This window comes from Girardinichthys multiradiatus, chromosome 5 (genome assembly GCF_021462225.1).
Source record: "Girardinichthys multiradiatus isolate DD_20200921_A chromosome 5, DD_fGirMul_XY1, whole genome shotgun sequence".
NCBI classification, from domain to species: domain Eukaryota; kingdom Metazoa; phylum Chordata; class Actinopteri; order Cyprinodontiformes; family Goodeidae; genus Girardinichthys; species Girardinichthys multiradiatus.
Window position 1 is genome coordinate 28841115 of NC_061798.1, and position 18864 is coordinate 28859978.

General features: G+C 37.8%; 1 protein-coding gene across 1 annotated transcript; it reads right to left on the reverse strand.

Annotated features, from left to right (window-relative positions):
* Positions 1-498: 498 nt before the first annotated feature.
* On the reverse strand, positions 499-16409 carry slc2a15b (solute carrier family 2 member 15b). The gene is made up of 12 exons (XM_047366418.1): positions 16173-16409; positions 15278-15376; positions 12336-12496; positions 12082-12206; positions 11407-11552; positions 9584-9716; positions 9307-9494; positions 7485-7595; positions 5512-5613; positions 5142-5217; positions 3891-4018; positions 499-875 (listed from the first exon to the last, which is right to left on the reverse strand). Exons 1-12 carry the CDS (start codon positions 16215-16217, stop codon positions 648-650), a joined length of 1542 nt encoding a protein of 513 aa, XP_047222374.1. The 5' UTR covers positions 16218-16409; the 3' UTR covers positions 499-647.
* Between the last annotated feature and the right edge of the window lie 2455 nt (positions 16410-18864).

Sequence of the window (18864 nt, forward strand, 5' to 3'; positions counted from 1 at the left end):
TTATTTCTCTTCCACTTATTATCTCACATTATGTTGATCTATCTCAGAAAATCCCTATTGAAGGTTTCATTCATAATCTGATGAAACGTGAAAAAGTTCAAGGGATAAATGAACTTTCTTTTAAGTATTGTAGTTTTACATTCTTATGATTTACATTCAGAGAACATTCACTGGTTTTAACTTATTTACAGCTCAGCAATAATTATTTATTGATCCACAGCCCTGTGTATTTAACATGATGTCCTGTTTTCTGGTAAATAACCAACTGTCTTTGGCTAATTAAAAGGTCAAACAACACTAATTAAAACAATAGAGATATCACGTGGTGCTTAAAAGAATTTAATTAACACAGTGGATGAAGACATCTCAGCCTTTAGGCTGAAGGAAATTGATCCAAATGTGACTGATAATCTGTGTGTGACTGTATAACCTCCACTCCACATTATGGACGCTAACTGAGGAATAATCACATGTAACAACAAACAAAAAACCAAACCATTTCAAAGAAGCCCATATTTATTATAATTTGTGTGTACATTTATGTCTATCAGACGTGTTCAAGTAAAGCAGTGAATCTCAAGGCCAAAGTTAGTCATCATAATCTTTTTATAGGATCATCACATAAGTTGTGCTCCTCTTTCCACTTTTCATTTTTCATCGTGAAGCCCCAGTGATCCATAGCCGTTCATCAGCGCCAGCTTCAGGTGACTGTTTGAAGTCGGCTCTTCCTTCTGGACACTGTTTTTAGTAGCAAACAGCTGGCTGATCTCCAGGAAGGTTTTGTTCTTGGTCTCGGGAATGATGAATATGGTATACACAGCAACTCCCCAGCAGATTGAGCAGAAGATCAGATAACAGTACGGACCCGTAGCTTCCTGAAAAGGGACGACACAAAATAATCCAAATGTGCAAAGATGCTGACTTTAAAAACAAACATCATAGACTACTGCTTCATGCAAATGAACATAAGAAAGAAAAAGTGATTTATTAAAGTCTATAAGGGTTATTTTATTTTTACAAATATTTTCCATCCATCCATCCATCCATCCATCCATCCATCCATCCATCCAGAAATGAGGGAGCAGCCCACCATTTTTTGGTTGTGAACCAATGTACCCAGACTCAAAGGAGTGGACTGTGATTCCAGCCACTTTACATTCAGTTGCTAACTGCTCCTGCAGATGCTGGCAAAAGCAGAACCACAACACCTGCTATAGGCAAAGATGAGGTCTTGAGTTTGCAAACCAGATTCTCTCCGCTCCACAAAAATGCCTTTAGTTGTACCGGAAATGAGTTGGACTTTGTGCTAACCATGACAACACAGCTCTTGGTTTGGTTAAGCAAGGACTAGATTGCCCTCAAAAACAACACTCTATACCCCCTCAGTCAGGTGTTAAAAAAATCCACTGCCTGAACCTGCAAAAATCTAAAAGTGTACAATTCATTGTTACATGTAGCACGTTTTTAAGTGATAGTTGTTTTGTAGCTTCAGTGTGATTAATTAACTGGTAAGTACCTGGGAGGCTGAGCCTATTAAGCTAGTTTTTGCATGTTCATTCTCTCTCTCCTTCCAGCCAGCAGCAACAGCAGCAGTTCCTCCTTTTCTAAATTCAAACTTTAATACAGCTAACTGGTAAAGTTAGACACTCATTCTGGTGCCATGTATGTCATTATGTTCTGCGCATGAGCCAGCCATAGCATAATAATGGGGGCTTCTGAGAGGCAGGTAACTTAAACTCTTACAGCATGTAACATCATTCGTCTATGGACTCTTATTTTATTTATAGTCTAATTTATTTCTCCCATCGATTATATTAGTACAGAATCAAATTCTGAAGAGCTTAGCTGTATCTTTGAGATTAATGTTGTGCTCGGAGACACTTCAACAAGGGGTGACGCTGAGATTCAAACCACAATGTATTCTTTACACTCTTGTTGAGCAATTAGTGGGTTCACTTTTTAAAGCTTGTTTTGAACATTTTGGTTGAAGCCAAATATATATATAAGTTTTCAAAGCATCTTTTGAGATACACAAAGTAGTGCTTTATTGTGAAGTGAAAAGAAATTGATACATGGTTTCCAAATTTTTTGCAGCTATAAATCTGACAAGTGAATATTCAACCCTGTGAGCTAATATTTTGCAAAACGACCTTTCACTTCAATTACTGCTGCAGGTATTTTGTGGTATGTCTCTACTAGCTTTGCACATCAACAGATTGAAATTTTTGCCCATTCTTTGCAAATTAGTTCAAGTTCAGTCAGGCTGAACTTGAGCCAAGCCCAAGTCTCAAGCCATTTTCCCAGACTGCCTTGTGTTAAGCTCCATTTGTTTCCCATGAGCTCTCACTAGCTTTGCTGGGAAGAAATGCATTCCCACAGCATGATGCTGCCACTACCATGTTATGGTGATTTCATTTTGGTCTCATCTGACCACAGCACCTTCTTCCACATGTTTGCCATCTCCCCTACATGGCTTGTGGCACACTGCAATTCTAACTTGTTATGGTTTTCTTCCAACAATGGCTTTCTTCCTGTAAATCTTCCACAAAGACCAGATTTGCTGAGTGCGCAAGTACTGTTAAACGATTTTCCCACCTGAGCAGTTGAGCTTTGCATCTTCTCCAGAGTTAACATAAGCCTCTTGCCTGCTTCTCTGATTAATGCCTGTCTCTCATATTTTATGGTTTGTTGGACCCTGATGCAGGCAGACCAGAAACAGCATAGACTAAAAAGAAATTTAATATTGATCAAGACATTCACACAAGTCTCCTCCCCAAAGCCGCTCATAAAGAGCAGCAGGCAATGAAGAAGGACGCTGCTCTGCTCATGCTTTTATTCCACTACAACATCCCAGGGATTTCAGTTGTAGGGAAACTTCTTCCTGTAAGCTGTCATGAAAATGGGTTAATACTGTGCATCCTGGGATTCAGAGTTAACCAGTCCATTTTGTTCCCTGTGTGTAATTCAGTCCTTATAAAATCCCTTGAAACAGAAGATACCAACACTGATCAATGGAAACCAAGAAGCTTGAATTGTGAGAAAAGGGTGGAGAGTGGCTTTGAAACCAGATGAGCTTAAGCTTAAGATAAGCTAGCTGTGGAAAAGTGTAAAGGGGAACTGAGGGAAGGAGACAAATTAACAAAGGGAACACAGAAGGAGCTTCACTAAAACACAAATGGATCTATAAATCAGAAGGGGAAAAAGCCCAACACTAACATGAGAGAAAAAACTATAACTCAAAGAGAGAGTAACATATGAAATAAATCCTACACTAAACACAAAGGAATGAATGTATATAACAAGACCCAAACAGCAGTAATGAACAACACAATAAAATGACCTGAATACCAATAATAACAACCTAGGTCAGAACACAAACACACAAGCACCAGTGGATCATAATTCTATCAATTTAGCTGGACAACCATGTCTGAAGTTTGCGGATGATGCATTGTACGGTACTTTGTGAGATAATCAAAGCATCTTTCAGATTTGTATTTGTAAAAAAAAAAAGTGTTTAGATCACTTTTCTTTCAGTTCACAAATATGTGTTCTTTCACATAAAATCCCAATAAAATACCTTAAATGACAAAAAAAAAAAAAAAAAAAACATTTAAGTGGCATTAATATTTTTGTGAGGCACTATATTTGTAACCGTAATGATCCCTCCGAGCTAATAAAAGGTAATCAGACTCAGGAAACGTTTGCCTAAGAATAGAAACATTTCACACTATGACTATGCAGTCATAGTGTGAAATGTTTCTATTCTTAGTTATTCTTGTGAATAACTGAAAACTGTCATAGGAGGAATGTAAAACTAGACAAAAAGTCCCTCAGACTGCTGATTTTATCATTTGGTAGGATTACAAAGTTTGGATTCAGTTCCTGACCTCTAGGAAGGGAAAGACGAAGCCGATGGTGAAGTTGGACAACCAGTTGAGGCAACCTGCCACGGTGTAGGCAGACGGTCGGTGAGACTGCTTGAAGAGCTCCGCTGTGATCAGGAAAGGCACGCCGGCTGCAAAGACAGGACAAACACATGGTTAGGTTATTTTAAACAACCAAACTGCAGCATCCTGAGTCTCTTTGGTTAGATTTATAGACTTGATCCAACCAAGCATCCAGTTATCACGCAAATCAAATTTAATTACCCGGTGCTGTTATGAAATTAACACCAGCAACTTCGTTTATTAAGTAGTTTATCAATATTCCCACTCTGGCCTATTCACTAGCCTTCATTCAAATTGAATAGATTATGATATAACAAAAGCCAAAGTGCTATTAAGTTACACCGTTTCCTTTCATGTATTTCATTTAGTGTCCGTTATTAGTGAAATCGCAAGGAGAAAGATGGTCGTCAATGTCCATATAAGGCCGGCAACACTATAAATAGACACTCTCTTTGCCAGCACTTCTACAAGTATCTAAGTTACATCAGAGGGTAGCTTTGCTTTAAACATTTTTCATTGTTAGATTGTGCTTTAGCCAAAAGCTCTAGTGATCATCTTCCAGAATGATGTCCTCATTATTTGTGGCTGCAAACAGCAGACAGAGAGGTTTAGTGTTGTCAGATGAATAACTATAGCCCATCATTTGTCAACGTGCTCTGCGTTTGGGAACGTCACATTGTGAGAGCAAGGTTTCATCTGAAGGAAACCATATTCATCACAGAGAAGCTTGTGAACAATGAGCCATTAAAGGTCTAATTGCAGGAACAGGGATCCTCCTTCTTGTTCTATGGTATAGATTTTGGCTGCGTTGATTAATAACGTTACGTGCACCACATTTGGCCCGATTCATCATCCTCACGGGTCCGCTCGACGTGGTTGTAAACTAACGCCTCGTAATTCTCTTCCCTCGTCTCATCTAAATGGCTACAGGAATGGATGTAGTGCGGCAGCACGGATTTCCTAATTTACAAGACTAATGAAATACAATATCTCTTCATGCTCTTGTAGGGAGGGGGTTGGATCATGGGTTTCTGCTTTGGTACCTGCTGTTTTGTGAGCTTCCAGCAGGGAGCAGTGTCACCCTAAACACAGGGGCTACCTCTGCAGACTGAGAGGATTCAGCTTGGGGTCTGAGTGTTTTCTTTCTCCTGTGGGATAAAAATTGGAGGGTATGGTGAAGTTTCGTTTTACCTGGACCTATGCAGAAGCCAGCGATGATCCCCACAACACAGCCCACATTCATGTAGCTCATGAAGGGAAACTGCGCCTGCAAAGCCACACAATTTGCACACTTTCTAATGACTATCCATTTAACTGCGCTCAATCATTTTTATTATAAGATACAAGAAACATAATTTGTACCATGTGGTGCTCCTTGACATTTACTTAATATTACACATAATTACTTTATTGCTTGTATTGCTATTGTTTACAGGCACAAACAAGACACAGAGAGAGGCAAATTATAGATGTCTGAACTTAATCCAGGCTTATTGTGATTCTAATCTTCCTCTTTAGCAAACTGCATAGAAGATTTAAGAGACAGTTAACGTAAATGTACCTGGAGGAGAACTGACACTGTAATTCCTGCACAGCAGAGGCCCATGAAGAGGAACCCACCGATGATTAGAGGTTTTCTGCCCACTCGCTCGATGGTGAAACACTAAATAATGTAAGAGAAACATGCGGTAAATTTCTGGCAACACCAGGCAGATTTCTGGGGCGGAAGCCGCTAACATTTTAAGATTCATAATCTGTAGTTTTGTTTTGACTTTATATCATACATAGCCTGTTGTGCAAAAGTCTGGAGTTATTCTTTATTTTTTTTTGTGTTTTACTTTTAAGAAGTCAGTCTTTATAGTGTCCTTAATCAACTTCATAAAGTTTTCCTAAAGTAAGGTTTTTCTTTGGACTTTGGCTGTTTTTCTCTCATTTCTGTCCAGTACCAGACCATTTTGAGAGGAATGCCATTTCCTTTCCTAACTGTGACAGATCTATGAGTCATTCAGGCACAAAAGGCACCTAATCTCATAGTGGAAAACAATGTTGATTTCAAACAATTTACCCCCAGAAAACAAAACAAAAAAACAAAAAAAACAGTGACCACTCAATTTGTTTTAACTTCTTCTACTTTCTTCAGCCAAATCTGTTTAAAATATTAAAGAATACAAAGTTTTAGCCCTTATTTGTGCTAGATTTTAGCATGAAAAGAGGATTTTACAGAGCTAATAGATTAAATCCTTGCATAGAGTAGTTGATAGACCGAACATCGCTCAAATCCCGTGTCATATCCATCCTAGATATTTTCCACTGATACTTTACATTTATCCTCCACTTTCTTCAATTTTCATGGCACACTGTGCAAGTTGTTGTCTTGGTCAACTACTGGACTGTAAATAAGCAGAAATCCCACCCCAAAAAACTACAAAACTAAAAGTCCTTCAGAAAGCTTGCAATACCGGCCATGAAGGTGGTACTTTTACACATAACTGTATATATTTTCATGTAACATTCAGGCCAATGTGTTTAAAACGTGTTTAATCAAGTGCCTTTTGGTTAGAATCTAACATACTGCATCAAACAGGTGTAAATGAGGAAGGTAAAAAGTGAAATATTGTAATAGAAGTCCCAGTTGTTCGTTATTTAAAGTGTATTCAGCTTTTCGATTTATAAGGAGTAAACATGGGCAAATATGAGATTCTCATGACATGACATCTTTGAGGTGAAGTAAAACAGTTTCAGTGTCTTGGTAATAGAACAGAAACTTAAAACCAAAATGTGCAACATGATCTGATTACTCTTATTTAAAACGAATAAAGAAGCAACAAATATTCCTACTGTTGATCAAATAATCTAACATACTGATTATTACGGTTATGCATAACATTTATTCATTATTATTTTGATATTTAAATTTTAGAGAAAAACAAACTAAATCTAGAGATGGGTAGAGTACTCAATACAGCCAGAGAAAACTCCGGTCACGCTGACACTTTTTATTGCACCTCATTAAAAGGACTTTAAACAGTTTAAATGATACGATAAAAAAGTTTGGCGGTTTCAAAACAGTAGTTTTTCAAAACCGTACAATAAGCTGATACCAGTAATTCCCCTGTGCCTAAATCGGATCTAGATCCAAAACTTGAAATCATATCACAAAATTGTGACTTTATGCAAGAGAAAAAATAAAACAAGAATACAAAAGATATTAATGCAGAAAAATACAGTGAAACATGTTGTTTGGTTGTTGAAAAAAACAATTATTTCAAAGCAATTACTAGCTGAGTTTAAATCAAACTAAAGTCTGAAAACTGGATAAAAAGTAGTTTGATGCATTATTTTAAGAACAAAATCTGGTTCAATCATGCTGTACAATGTGATGCGTGTTAAGTATTTTTACAATTTACTAACTAACTTCAGTTTACAGAGTTATATTGCAAGAAGAGTTCACTCCATATTTCAGTCTTATCTTGTTAAAATATGATGCTGTTAAATAAAACCATTTACAATCACATTGATGCGTGATCTGCTCACCCCCAGCATCCCAGCGATGACCTCTATGGCACCAGTTCCTACTGTTGTATACTGAATGTGAGGTTCTGGGATTCCTGCGTTCCTGAATATTTCATTTGTGTAGAACCAGATCTGAAATTCAGAGAGATGAAGTTTATCAGGATGAATCAAATGGCTTACAAACTCAGAATTAAATTATTTCGTTTTCTAAGGGGCCGTCTTGTTATTTTTTGCTTTCACATGATTCATTATACTGATCATTTTCATCAGTCCAACCATCACTTATGCATTTGAGATACTGCGTTTCATGAGCGTGGATTGCTGACAAGTGCTCCCTTTGAAATTAATTTGTGAGTTCTCATCAATCACACTTTACTGGTACAGCATCCATCATTGATGAGGTGAGGACAGAAATGTGATCGGCGCAGTTCAACCTTGTCTTGTTGATTTAGTAACTGAATGTGTTGCGTTTCATCAACATTACAACTTTGAAATATGCATATATGTGTGTGTATGCAAACAGCAGGCCTGCATAAAATAAAATTTACTTCTGTTAATTTTAAAAAGGTTCTTGTAAACAGGAACAATATAGAACCACGCAGGTCTCGTACAAAGCTGTTTGAACAACATAATAAGTATAAAACCTAAGTTTCTACCTAGCTTTCTATCAAACTGCCTGTGTTATCGCAATAACCTGTTTTGACAAGTTTTGATATTACTGTAAACACACTTATAGGAGAAACTAAGCACACCCCATTATTCAGATCCTTTAGATCCACCGTCAGGAGGTTTTCTATATGACTTCATCAGTGATTTAAATCATTGTGGGGAATTGTTTTATATAATATTGCTAAAGTCCATTAAAGTTTTCTGGGAGTTGTTTCTGCACAGCTCCCTGAAGGTCTTCCCACACTATTTCAGTTTAAGGTCTGGACTTTGACTGGGCCTTTGTAAAACCTTTATTGTTTTCTTTTTCAGCTATTATTTTGTAGATTTCTGAATTTGGGATCATTGTCCTGTTGATGACCCAGTTTGGGTCAAGCTTCAGCTTATGGATAGATGACCTCAGATTTGTCTCTAGAGTATTTTGCAATACAGGGGTGTTCATGACATTCACATTTTTCTGTGAAAGCAATGCCATATTTTACTGATCATGTCTAATCAACCTTATAAATTTTCATGTTACATCCACAAAACTGAATATGTGCTACTGGGATTTTATGCGATAGACAAACATGCAGTAGTGCATAACTGAATTGGACGGAAAAGAATACATGAATTGTTTACTTTTCACAAGCAAAAATCTGAAATGTGTGACAGGCATTTGTAATCAGCCCCTTTTACTCTGACATTCCTAAATGAATATTAGTATAAATACTATTCTAGAAACTCAGGGACAACTTTATCCCTGATGTGGTTCAACAAAATTAGTGAGATGTTCAAAGTTAATAGTTTCAGCTCTAACTTAAAGACTGGGAGAGGATGATAAATTGTTCACTATAATGCATAATTTAACTTCTTTTTGAATTTCAGTTTTGGGCTTATGGATTTATCTGCATGTGTGAAGCCTTGCAGAGTTCCTGTATGGAACAGCTGGGAGCAAGCAACCCAGCAGGAAGCTCCCCTGCTGGGAAACGATGCCACCCTGCGCCAGTATGCCCAGAGCTTCTATCCACACTAAGCAAAAAGTACAAAGATGTGCTCCACTTTATGTTCAAAAGGGTGGACCTTGTTAGGTGAGGTTACACTGAGAGTGATAATGAGGTGTGATCACGTCACCCTCAGCTTAGTTATTCATCGAGTGTAGTACTGTGTGAGTCTGTGATGTGTATACAGAACTCACCGCATCAATACCAGAGAGCTGCATGCCAATGTTGACCACCACGATGGTGAGGACTTGCCAGCGGACGGAGCGGTCCATGAGCAGATGGCAGACAGAGAGGGTCGTGATGGAGGACAGCGACCTTTGCTCCTCCTGCATCTCTTCAACCTCAGCCTGGATATTTCCTTTTTTACGAAAACACTTGAGGGCTGGAGAACAGAGAGAGCTTTTAATAGCAATTGTGTTTTAAGATTTGCAGCACATAAAACTGAAATGAAAGAAAAGTTTAATCTCTAACCTGTTATGGTTGCATGGACATTTCCCTTCTCTATCAACAGGTACCTTGGACTCTCTGGAAACCATGGCAACAGCATCAGCTGGACCAAAGTAGGAAACAACACAAGGGAGAGAAGCAGGGGCCAATGTTCTTCCTGTGTATAGAAAGAAAAATAACAATAAAACTTTCAGTTTCATTTAACTTTTCTGTTGTCTCCATAAGAAATATCCTGTAAGCATGGTGTAAAACCATGTCAATCCCCCTCCAAAATAAAGAAACAAAACGGTACATTTTTAATGCATCCCTGCTTTTTCATACAGCTGCTCCATAACTGCTCACTTTGGTGTTTTGCTTGGCCATGTGAGGAGAAATTCCCAGGGTCAGGCAGACATTTCATGCAAGCATTATCTAATTATAGGCCAGGCTGTTGACATGCTTCACAAATCAACTTAAACAGATTTGTAAGAGATGTGTGAATACACAAGCACACATATCTGTTTGTTTTAGTGTTGTAAATTATCTGAATTAGCTTGTTTTTTGTTTAGGCCATTTGTGATTGCAGAAATTTCTAGATTACTGGGACTCAAGTTTCAGGAAAGCTGATTACAGATTTCTTCTTTAATTTGTCTGTCACAATAAGATAATTAGATTATCAAATTTTACTATCAGACAAAGATAACCTGAGTCATTCCTTTTTCATGTTTGAGGAGGATGTCTAGATCAACCTGGCTCTATGTAAAAACCTCATAACTAGCCATCATGCCTTTGTGATAACTGGCAATGAGTCTTTTACATACAGTAACAGTGACTATGGCTGGCAAAAAGGTCTGACTTTGACTAGGTCACTTCAAAATCTCTTATTTTCTTTGAGGCACTTTGGTGTTGGCTCGCAGGTGTCCTTTGAATAATTGTCCTGCTGCATAATCCAAGTCCTGTTAAGTTTAAGGTCAGGTACTGATGGCCTGAGATTCCCCTTTAAGACTTGGTGGTAGAGAGCAGAAGACATGGTTTCATCAACTTGTCCATAGACTGTGACAGCAAATCAGCCCCAGACCATCACACTACCACCACCATGTTGGACTACAAGCACATGTGCTTTTCTGAAGTTTTACACCTGGTATTACAGTATGTACATATTCCAAAGGGTTCCACTTTGGTCTTGTCTGTCCACAGAATATCTTCACAGAAGTCTTGGGGATCATCAAGATACGTTTGTAGGAAATGTGAGACAGTCCTTTGTTTCAGCAGTGGTTTTCATCTTAGAACTCTCCCATTGATGCAGTTTTTTTCCAGGCTCTCTCTTGTGCCAAGCTAGCATCCTCATCTGCAACCTTTAATATGGTTAATAATCTGAGACAGTCCTGATAGTTTCCTTCTCCCCAGCAAGGAAGAAACTGATGATGAAGCTCCAAATAACTCCCATAATTAGAAGGAAACCTAACGATTGTGAGGAAACAACCATGTGCAGGTGTGACACCCATGGCTTTAGCACTGTAATAAAATAACCATGAAAGGATCGAAACATAACCCTGTGTGGCTGAGTACTAAGACAACAGTATGGTCATACTTCCCTTCACTCTGTAATTAGGTTTTCTAACTTTGCTGAGATCTAGTGATGTTCGAATTTTCCTGGAGATCCTGGAGACCAGGGGTACTTAAAAAGGCATCTGAGATCAATAAACTATCTAGAAGTTTTAATTCAGTAAGACCCTGATTACATTACATTTGTTTCCCTGTTAACTTTAAAAAATGTTTCTTCTTCTTTTTCTTCTCCTGATGAAAACAAGAATAATGAAAAGTGAGAAAGAGAAGTCAAATCATCCATGGTCCACAAATTTCAGTACCTTTCCTAGCAGTTCAGAGAGCCCAAGAACTTGAGCAATGAAGACTCCAAGACAGATGTGGATACTTGGAACAAGGCCCAGAAACCCACGAAGGTTCTTGGGGGCGATTTCTCCGAGGTACATCGGCACCACGCTGAGAGAGATCCCTGGGAAAAAAAAATAAAACAAAATGACACAAAAATATCACATCATGTGCACTTGAGGACATCAATTATCACTCAGCATTTTGAAGAAAAGGTGTCCTGTTTAAGCCTCTGACATTTAGTTTTGTGCTCTCCTAACTGTTCAGATCCAAAGACTTGAAGCCTTCAGAAAAGAAAAAGGTCTCAAAACACATTGAAGTTAGCGATTCCTCTGTTCAGAAAATAGTCTGCAAATAGAGGACATTTGTAACAGCCATGCCAAAATACACCCAGGTCTGGGGTGCCAAGCAACTTAACCCTGAAAGCAGACTTGAAGATGCTAAAAGGAGTCTTCAAAATCTCTAAAATGTCATAATGAGACCTGCAACAGTTTTGCAAAAACCCATCAAACATAAGCGATGAAAGCGAGGAGTGTGGCAAACGTTCCTAAGACTGATGTCACAGACTGGTAGATGGTTACAAGAGGCAATTCAAACAGTTGTAAACTTAAGAAATAAGCCAATGTTTTCTTTTTTCGATCAGGGAGGCCTACCTGAATGAACTCCTGTGATGAAGCGTCCTGCGATGACCATGAAGGGATTCCTGAACCATCTGCTGAAGCCCATCAAAGACCCTCCAATAAACACCAGCATGGTGGCTCTCACCAACGTCCCTTTTCTGTTCAAACACATCAACTGTCATAGCTCATTGTTCTTAAATATTAGGAGTATTTCAATGTTCAGAAGCAAAAGTAAGGGTCATTTTACAAACACAACATGCAAGTAAGTCATCTACACCCACTCTAACCTTCCATATTTAGTGACAAGTCTGCCCACCAGCAGCGCACCGGTCATCCCGCCGATGGCAAAGATGGACACGGTGAGGGAATATAAGATTGTCAAGAAATGCTCGTCTGGAGTCCAGTGATGGCGCTCAGTTAACGTCTCGTTGTAGAATGCTTTGATGTACTGATGGAAGAGAAATAACCTCCTTTTTTAACATATTCCAAACAGCAGTGAAACAGAGGAATACCCTGCTTTATGCTGAAATTTTAAAGAAACGACCACACATCTTGAGCACAAATCTATTTCATTTCTAAAATACAGAAAAACAGCTAAATAAGGTTAAACTCATTTTGATGGGCAGAAACGTGAAAAAGGTCCTCATTTTTTCAGCCTGACTGAAACTTGTTACAATGCCCCGCAGGGTTTCCCAGATTTTATTCAGATTCAAAGACAGAGAACTTAAAACTGCATTAAAGAGAAATAAAACTCAGTCTAATTTGACTTTAAAGATGCAATTCATTTATATGACATACATATGAACTCTTTAATATTGAGATAAATCATTAGGTTTGTAGATGTTGGATTTGTTAATTAACTAATGAATTAAAAAATGGTCATGTTATAGGTTACACAGTGATTTCTTATTACTGTTAACATCCTTTTTAAGTAGCTCTGGATTTTAGATGTGATCAGGTGTTTTTAAGAGTATTGTGTTAAGATCAATGACTTTTTGTTTGCTCAGATTTTTCCTTGAGGGCTGTACTGCACTATAAGTGACATATCCTGCTTTGTTGAACTGAAAGTGTCAGGTGGCTTTTTTTGAACTTGGCAACATGCACTGAACACAAACATTAAACTCATAACCTGTTTCAGTTTGGAATATTCTGAGTTTCTGTATGAAATGCTGCCTGTTCACTAAATCCTGGTAAAAATGGACTTGTTTCCATACTTGTCTTGTTGGATCTCAGTGCTGCTTTTGATTCATTCCACCACAATACCATATTTATCGGACAGATTCCAGTTTCTCAGAGTTGCTTATGGAGTTCCACAGGGTTCAGTGCTTGGGCAGATTCTCTTTACAATACATATGCTCCCTTTTGATAAAATGATCCGACAGCATTTTAAACTCAGACATGGCAGAATTAGTCTTTTTTAGACCAGAGCATCATAAAATCGACCTGTTTAATCAGTCAGTTATCCAGTATGGACGTAAATTGGCCTTAAGTAACAATGTTGATGGATGCGGACGTGTGCAGGATGTGTCATTCAAATTTCTGGGACATCTTTTTTACCCCTACAATATTGCCAAAATTAGACTTATCCTATTCCAGAGTGTTGCAGAAAAACTAATCCACCCATTTGTTACTTCTAGACTGGACTATTAAATTCTCTATTATCAGAGAGTCCACAAACTTCAGTAAAAGCGTTCAGTTCATCCAAAACTCCGCTGCAAGAGTTCAAAATAACATTTTAAGAAAACATCACAGTCCTCCAATTTTAGTTACTCTCCATAGGCATCCTGTTAAATCCAGAACATAATTTAAAATTCTTCTACAATTCTCCTTACATAAAAAGCTCTGAATAATCAATGAACATGTTCCAGACAACTTCACTCAGACTTGCTTGTGGTTCCTGGAGCTTCTCAAAGGGGAAACCAGCTCCCATTTTTGGTCAGTGAGGCAGACACCCCGGCTACTTTTAAGACAAAGCTTTAAACTTTCATTTTTGACAAATCTTAATAGTTGTAGTTAGGTGTCTAAGGTTAATGGATGACTTTCTGATTACCTCCACAATCACCTATCTTTACTCTCAATTTGTGTGTGTTTGCTATTATTGCTGTTGTCTCTTTTTGTTCTTTCCCACAGAAAGTACACCTGGCCCTCTACTCCTGTGTTTTTGTCTCTTTGCTGTCCTTTTGGCCTCTGCTGTCTGCATAATTAAGGGCGAACAAAGTAAGAAGTCACTTAAAAAGTATCAATTTAGGAACTTTTGTTTACTTATTCTGGATTTTATTGTCTTTCGTGGCCCCAGTTGATTAGTTTGCTTGTGTAAGACATTGTAACCCAACATTATCTTATGATTTTATAAAACGTTTTCAAAGCACCAACATCACATAAAAATCTCTTTCAAATTGGTTTCCCAGCAGATACAAAGTTTTTGTTGCACCTCTACTGTTCTTAATGGAAGAAAGGATACAGTCAACCATTTTGTCGATGCTAATGGACCAGTTATGAAACAGAGTGGGGCTTACACTGTTCCTATTTCAGAATGGGGTTATCCATTTCAAAACAGGAATGTTCACAGCTTAGTCACTGCACCGCAGCAACAGCGAAGGAGCAGAACAAATGATGGATTAGGAACTGAGGAACATCAATGACACGCTAAAGCTGGTACACAGACCCACATGAGAAGCACGTGATGGACAATAATGCACAAATTTAGCATAATAATATACATTTGTTAGATTACAGTGACCACTTAAAAACAGTGATGTCAACAACTTTGGCCAAAGTCTACAAGTTGAAAATATTTGGGAGCCAGAATTTTTTATTTTATTTTATTTTATTTTTTTTATTAAAAATGCAAAAGCAATAAGCTAAAACAGCAGTAAGTATTTCAATAAATGAACAAAGTAAGTCTGAGTTCTGTAATAAAAATAAAGAAGGATCTGTGAACCATTGTAGATCCAAAATAATAATTGGGTCTTGCATGTTTTTCTTATGAACGAGATACATTATCCACCTTTTTTGAGTTCACTGTTTTCTGTTTATGTCTAGAAAGATATATTAAACCTGTTCTCGGAAATAATAATGGGGTCACCCTTTTTAAATTGTCGCTGTAATTAGCAAGTCTAACGTTTTGCTAAATGTCAGTAAACCACTGAAATACTTGGATTCGCTGACTAAAGGATCCAGTGAAGGTTTTGACTATGGTGAGGTTATAGCTGAAGCTGCTGGAGCCAACCTCTGCAGGTGAGTTGACGACGGCCAAATTGAAGCCGTAGAGCATCGAGCTGCCGAACGAGGCCAGGAAAGCCACCGCCAGCAGTGACCATGTGAGATGCTGAAAGAAGCAAATGAGAAAAACCAAACTGTGACTGCAGATTTTCCTACAGAGAAATTTTACTGCATCCTCTGACACTGTCAGATTAAGCAACTGACTTTTACAATCAATGATGTGTGAAAAAATTAAGACCTATGGTGTTTCTGTGAAACAAACCATTGTAAAAGATCACACTAATGCTTGCGAGCTTAAAAATAAAGTGTTTTTATGTCTAATTGCATGCAGCCTACAAAGATACGTAACAAATCTTTATTTGTTGTCCTAAAGCTAAACCATTTGCCCACACAGAACCAAAGGTCACACATGACTCTATGTTTGGATTTTAGAAAAACATAAAGAGGTCAAGATCTGTAAGATTATAACTTTATTCATCTTTAACTGTCCATGCCTTCAGATGGTGCAGCTATGAGACTGGTAGGAGTGCAAATGATTAAAAAGAAGGCTGAGAAAACAAAAGCTGCTCAGTTCTTCAAATAAATCTAATTTAATTGGAAATGGAGGAAGTTTAGGAACGTGAAAATAGCTCAGAGCAGACAAAGCTGACCAGTCAGCCTCAACTTAAGTAGATAATTTGTCTAATGTTCAATCCCTCGCATGTTGCTTCACTTTAGTCAGACATCTGTGTAGCTTTTCTATTTTATTTTTGAAAAATGTGCTTTTTATTAACTTCAACAGTCCAAATTTCAACTTTCATCCCCTGTAATTTTATATATAAGAGGGCATAGACTGTCATACAATAAACAACTTATTTTGTTAAGAAAATATCAGAACAGAGCATGAAGAAGAGTAAACTCACCCCGCTGATTTTTGTAGCATCGTCCTTTAACAACTCCTCCGCCATTTATGTCATGAATAATTCAACCTCTGGTATAATCAGCTTGATAGAGACGAGGAGCAGCTCATCTAAGGAACTTGTGAAAAGTCCTCACTCTGTGTCCCATTTGTAGATTCCTCCCATTGCTCATGTGGGGCAGAGGAGGCGCGTCCCGATAATGGGTGGAATTAGCAAACGTATTAACAAACTCCTGATCCATCCCCAAACCAGCCATGAATTGGTTCCACCAGATCCGGTCCACTAGAGATCACATTAGCCCTGTGGGTCATCCAGAAAAGCCCACAGTTAGTAACCAATAGCCAATGACTGAACAGGATGGGTTTTAATAAACATTTAGACAGAAAGATCACCAAGAAAAGATGCAGAAGAACCTGTCAAAAGGATCAATTTGCCAATTATGAACTCTAAGAGTCACCTTAAAGTGGGCTACTGTGAAATTAGCATATAACTAATATTTTGCATCAGTTATGATGTGTTAAAGTGTCATTATTCTTGACATTTCATGTAAAATGCAACAGTCCCACAGCCTGTATATCAACACATGTTGCAGAGATGTATAATTTCTATTTATATACAAATAGAAATCTGTATTTTCACCCTTTTTTCTGTCACAAATGTTTTTCAGAGTAATCACAAAGATGAGCTTTAAAGTTACATTTCCAGGCGAAAACAAAGGTATCCAAAACAACCTGCTCTCGAACTCTTGAACTAACTGTAATTAGCCACATTTTGGGGGGAGTTTTACAAACCACATTCAATTACTGACAAACCTGTGGAATCAAGAAATCATTAAAACAGAACCTGTTTGGCAACATGAAGTTGGGTAAAAGATCTCAACAAGCCCAACCCCATGTCCTGAAGCACATCATGTGTCAAAAGCAAAAATTGTGCCTCAAAATCACCCCAAAAGAAATTTAAGAAAAAATCTGAAGCAAAGTCATTGATATCTACTAGTCTGGAAAGGGCTACAAGGTCATTTTTCATCTTTGTCTTTTGTGTCTGGAACTCCAGACTTATTTCTAGTTTTATTTCCCAGTGATTCAAGCCCTGCATGTATTTTTGAATTTGCTTCTGCTTCGATTGGATTTTTGTGTACCGACCTTGGACTGTATTAAAGTACTATTTATGACACTGATTATGACTCTATTCCTGTGCCTTAGGAAACAAGAGCAGCTCTCTGCTCTCCATTCACTGCTGTGGAGCTGCTGACAATAAATAATGAAAGCATCATCAATTAATTGTGATTCATGTGCCTGTTTAAAAAAAACAAACAAACAGGTAAATTGGTTATACTAGCTAATAGAATTTAACAATATGAACATGATGGACTTGCACTTATAGTAAAAGTAAGAAGATTCAGTTTCACCTTATTTCCATTACACAATTAAAATGTTTCATGATTCAACAAAATCTCCAGACAAAATACTATAGGTTTAAAGTGTTACAGTAACATATCTACATCGTTTAGTTTAAATATATATTTTGTCTCTGAATCTTTGTGTCAGTGTCTACTAACATTATTGCTATATGATTCTTGCACTGCACATCAGTGGGAAGATAACTTTGTTGGGATTATGATTATTGATTAATTAATATTTATCAATAATTATAATTAAAAATCATAATTTGAGAAAATTAATTTCTTAACCAAAAATCCTCATTTATGAATCGAAACCAGAGATGTCTTCTGGTGTTGTAATGGTGGCTCAACGCCTTTGATAATTACAACCGTTAAATACTCAGTAATAATTGATAACTATTACCAGAGATGTCACTGTTTAATCAACCGTTTCTGCCGAAAAGTGGGGAACTTTAACATTATTTTGACTGACAAATCACTCTTGCACAAAATAAACACAAACGACTTCTCTTTATCTACGTGAATATTTATGAAATCAACAGCCCTGATACAATCCGCAATCCGTTTCAATAATCTTCACCTAATCAAACATGCAAAGTTCTACACAGAAGGGTAAACAAAACATCTAACTAAACAAAATAAACAAAACAGCAGTGAGTGTGTATGAGATCAAACCAGCAGTTATGGCAGTTATGGCAAAATAAAAAGGGAATATGGTTGAACGAAGCTTTGAGTTAGCTTTAAGTGTAGCTTAGTTACGGTGAGCCATAAAACTTCCCCCACCGCTGGGGATGTTCGAGGACACAGAGGGTTATAAAACTTTTGGCGGCAACTCATAAAACATGAAGTTGAAGACAAAGAAAATTATTGATTTTCACCATAAGGTTATTATAGCAGTCCAGTTTCACAGCGCACCTGAGTTGCTCTCAGGTGTTCACATGGTGAAAGCACAATCTTGCGAGACTCTGCAGCCTCAGAAAACAACAGTAATCACGTTTCAAAAGAACAATGGCATGCAAATACAATTCAGAACACATTAGACTATAAGTGGCGATTCTACATTGCACTAAAACCTCCTCTACCTTGCCCAAGCTATTCCTAATAAAGAAATAAAAATAAAAGGTGAATTTTACTTGTCGTTGTCTCCTCTGAGCAGAGGGAGAGAGAGAGGGGGGGGGGGGGGGGGGGGGGGGGGGGTGAAGAGCTCCACACATCCGTGGATACTCAGCAAAGCAGTCCGTTTTCTTCCTTGGTGACCTCCGTGGCAGAAAGGTAGAAAAATTATGACGGACC

What these genes read in the sequence shown, in the direction of transcription:
- slc2a15b (XM_047366418.1), bottom strand. Translation starts at nt 16,217, where the DNA reads ATGGCGGAGGAGTTGTTAAAGGACGATGCTACAAAAATCAGCGGG. An exon ending in CTTGTCACTAAATATGGAAG is followed by an intron (nt 12,207 to 12,335) that starts GTTAGAGTGGGT and finishes GTGTTTGAACAG; the next exon opens with AAAAGGGACGTTGGTGAGAG. An exon ending in TGTCCATGCAACCATAACAG is followed by an intron (nt 9,495 to 9,583) that starts GTTAGAGATTAA and finishes TCTGTTCTCCAG; the next exon opens with CCCTCAAGTGTTTTCGTAAA.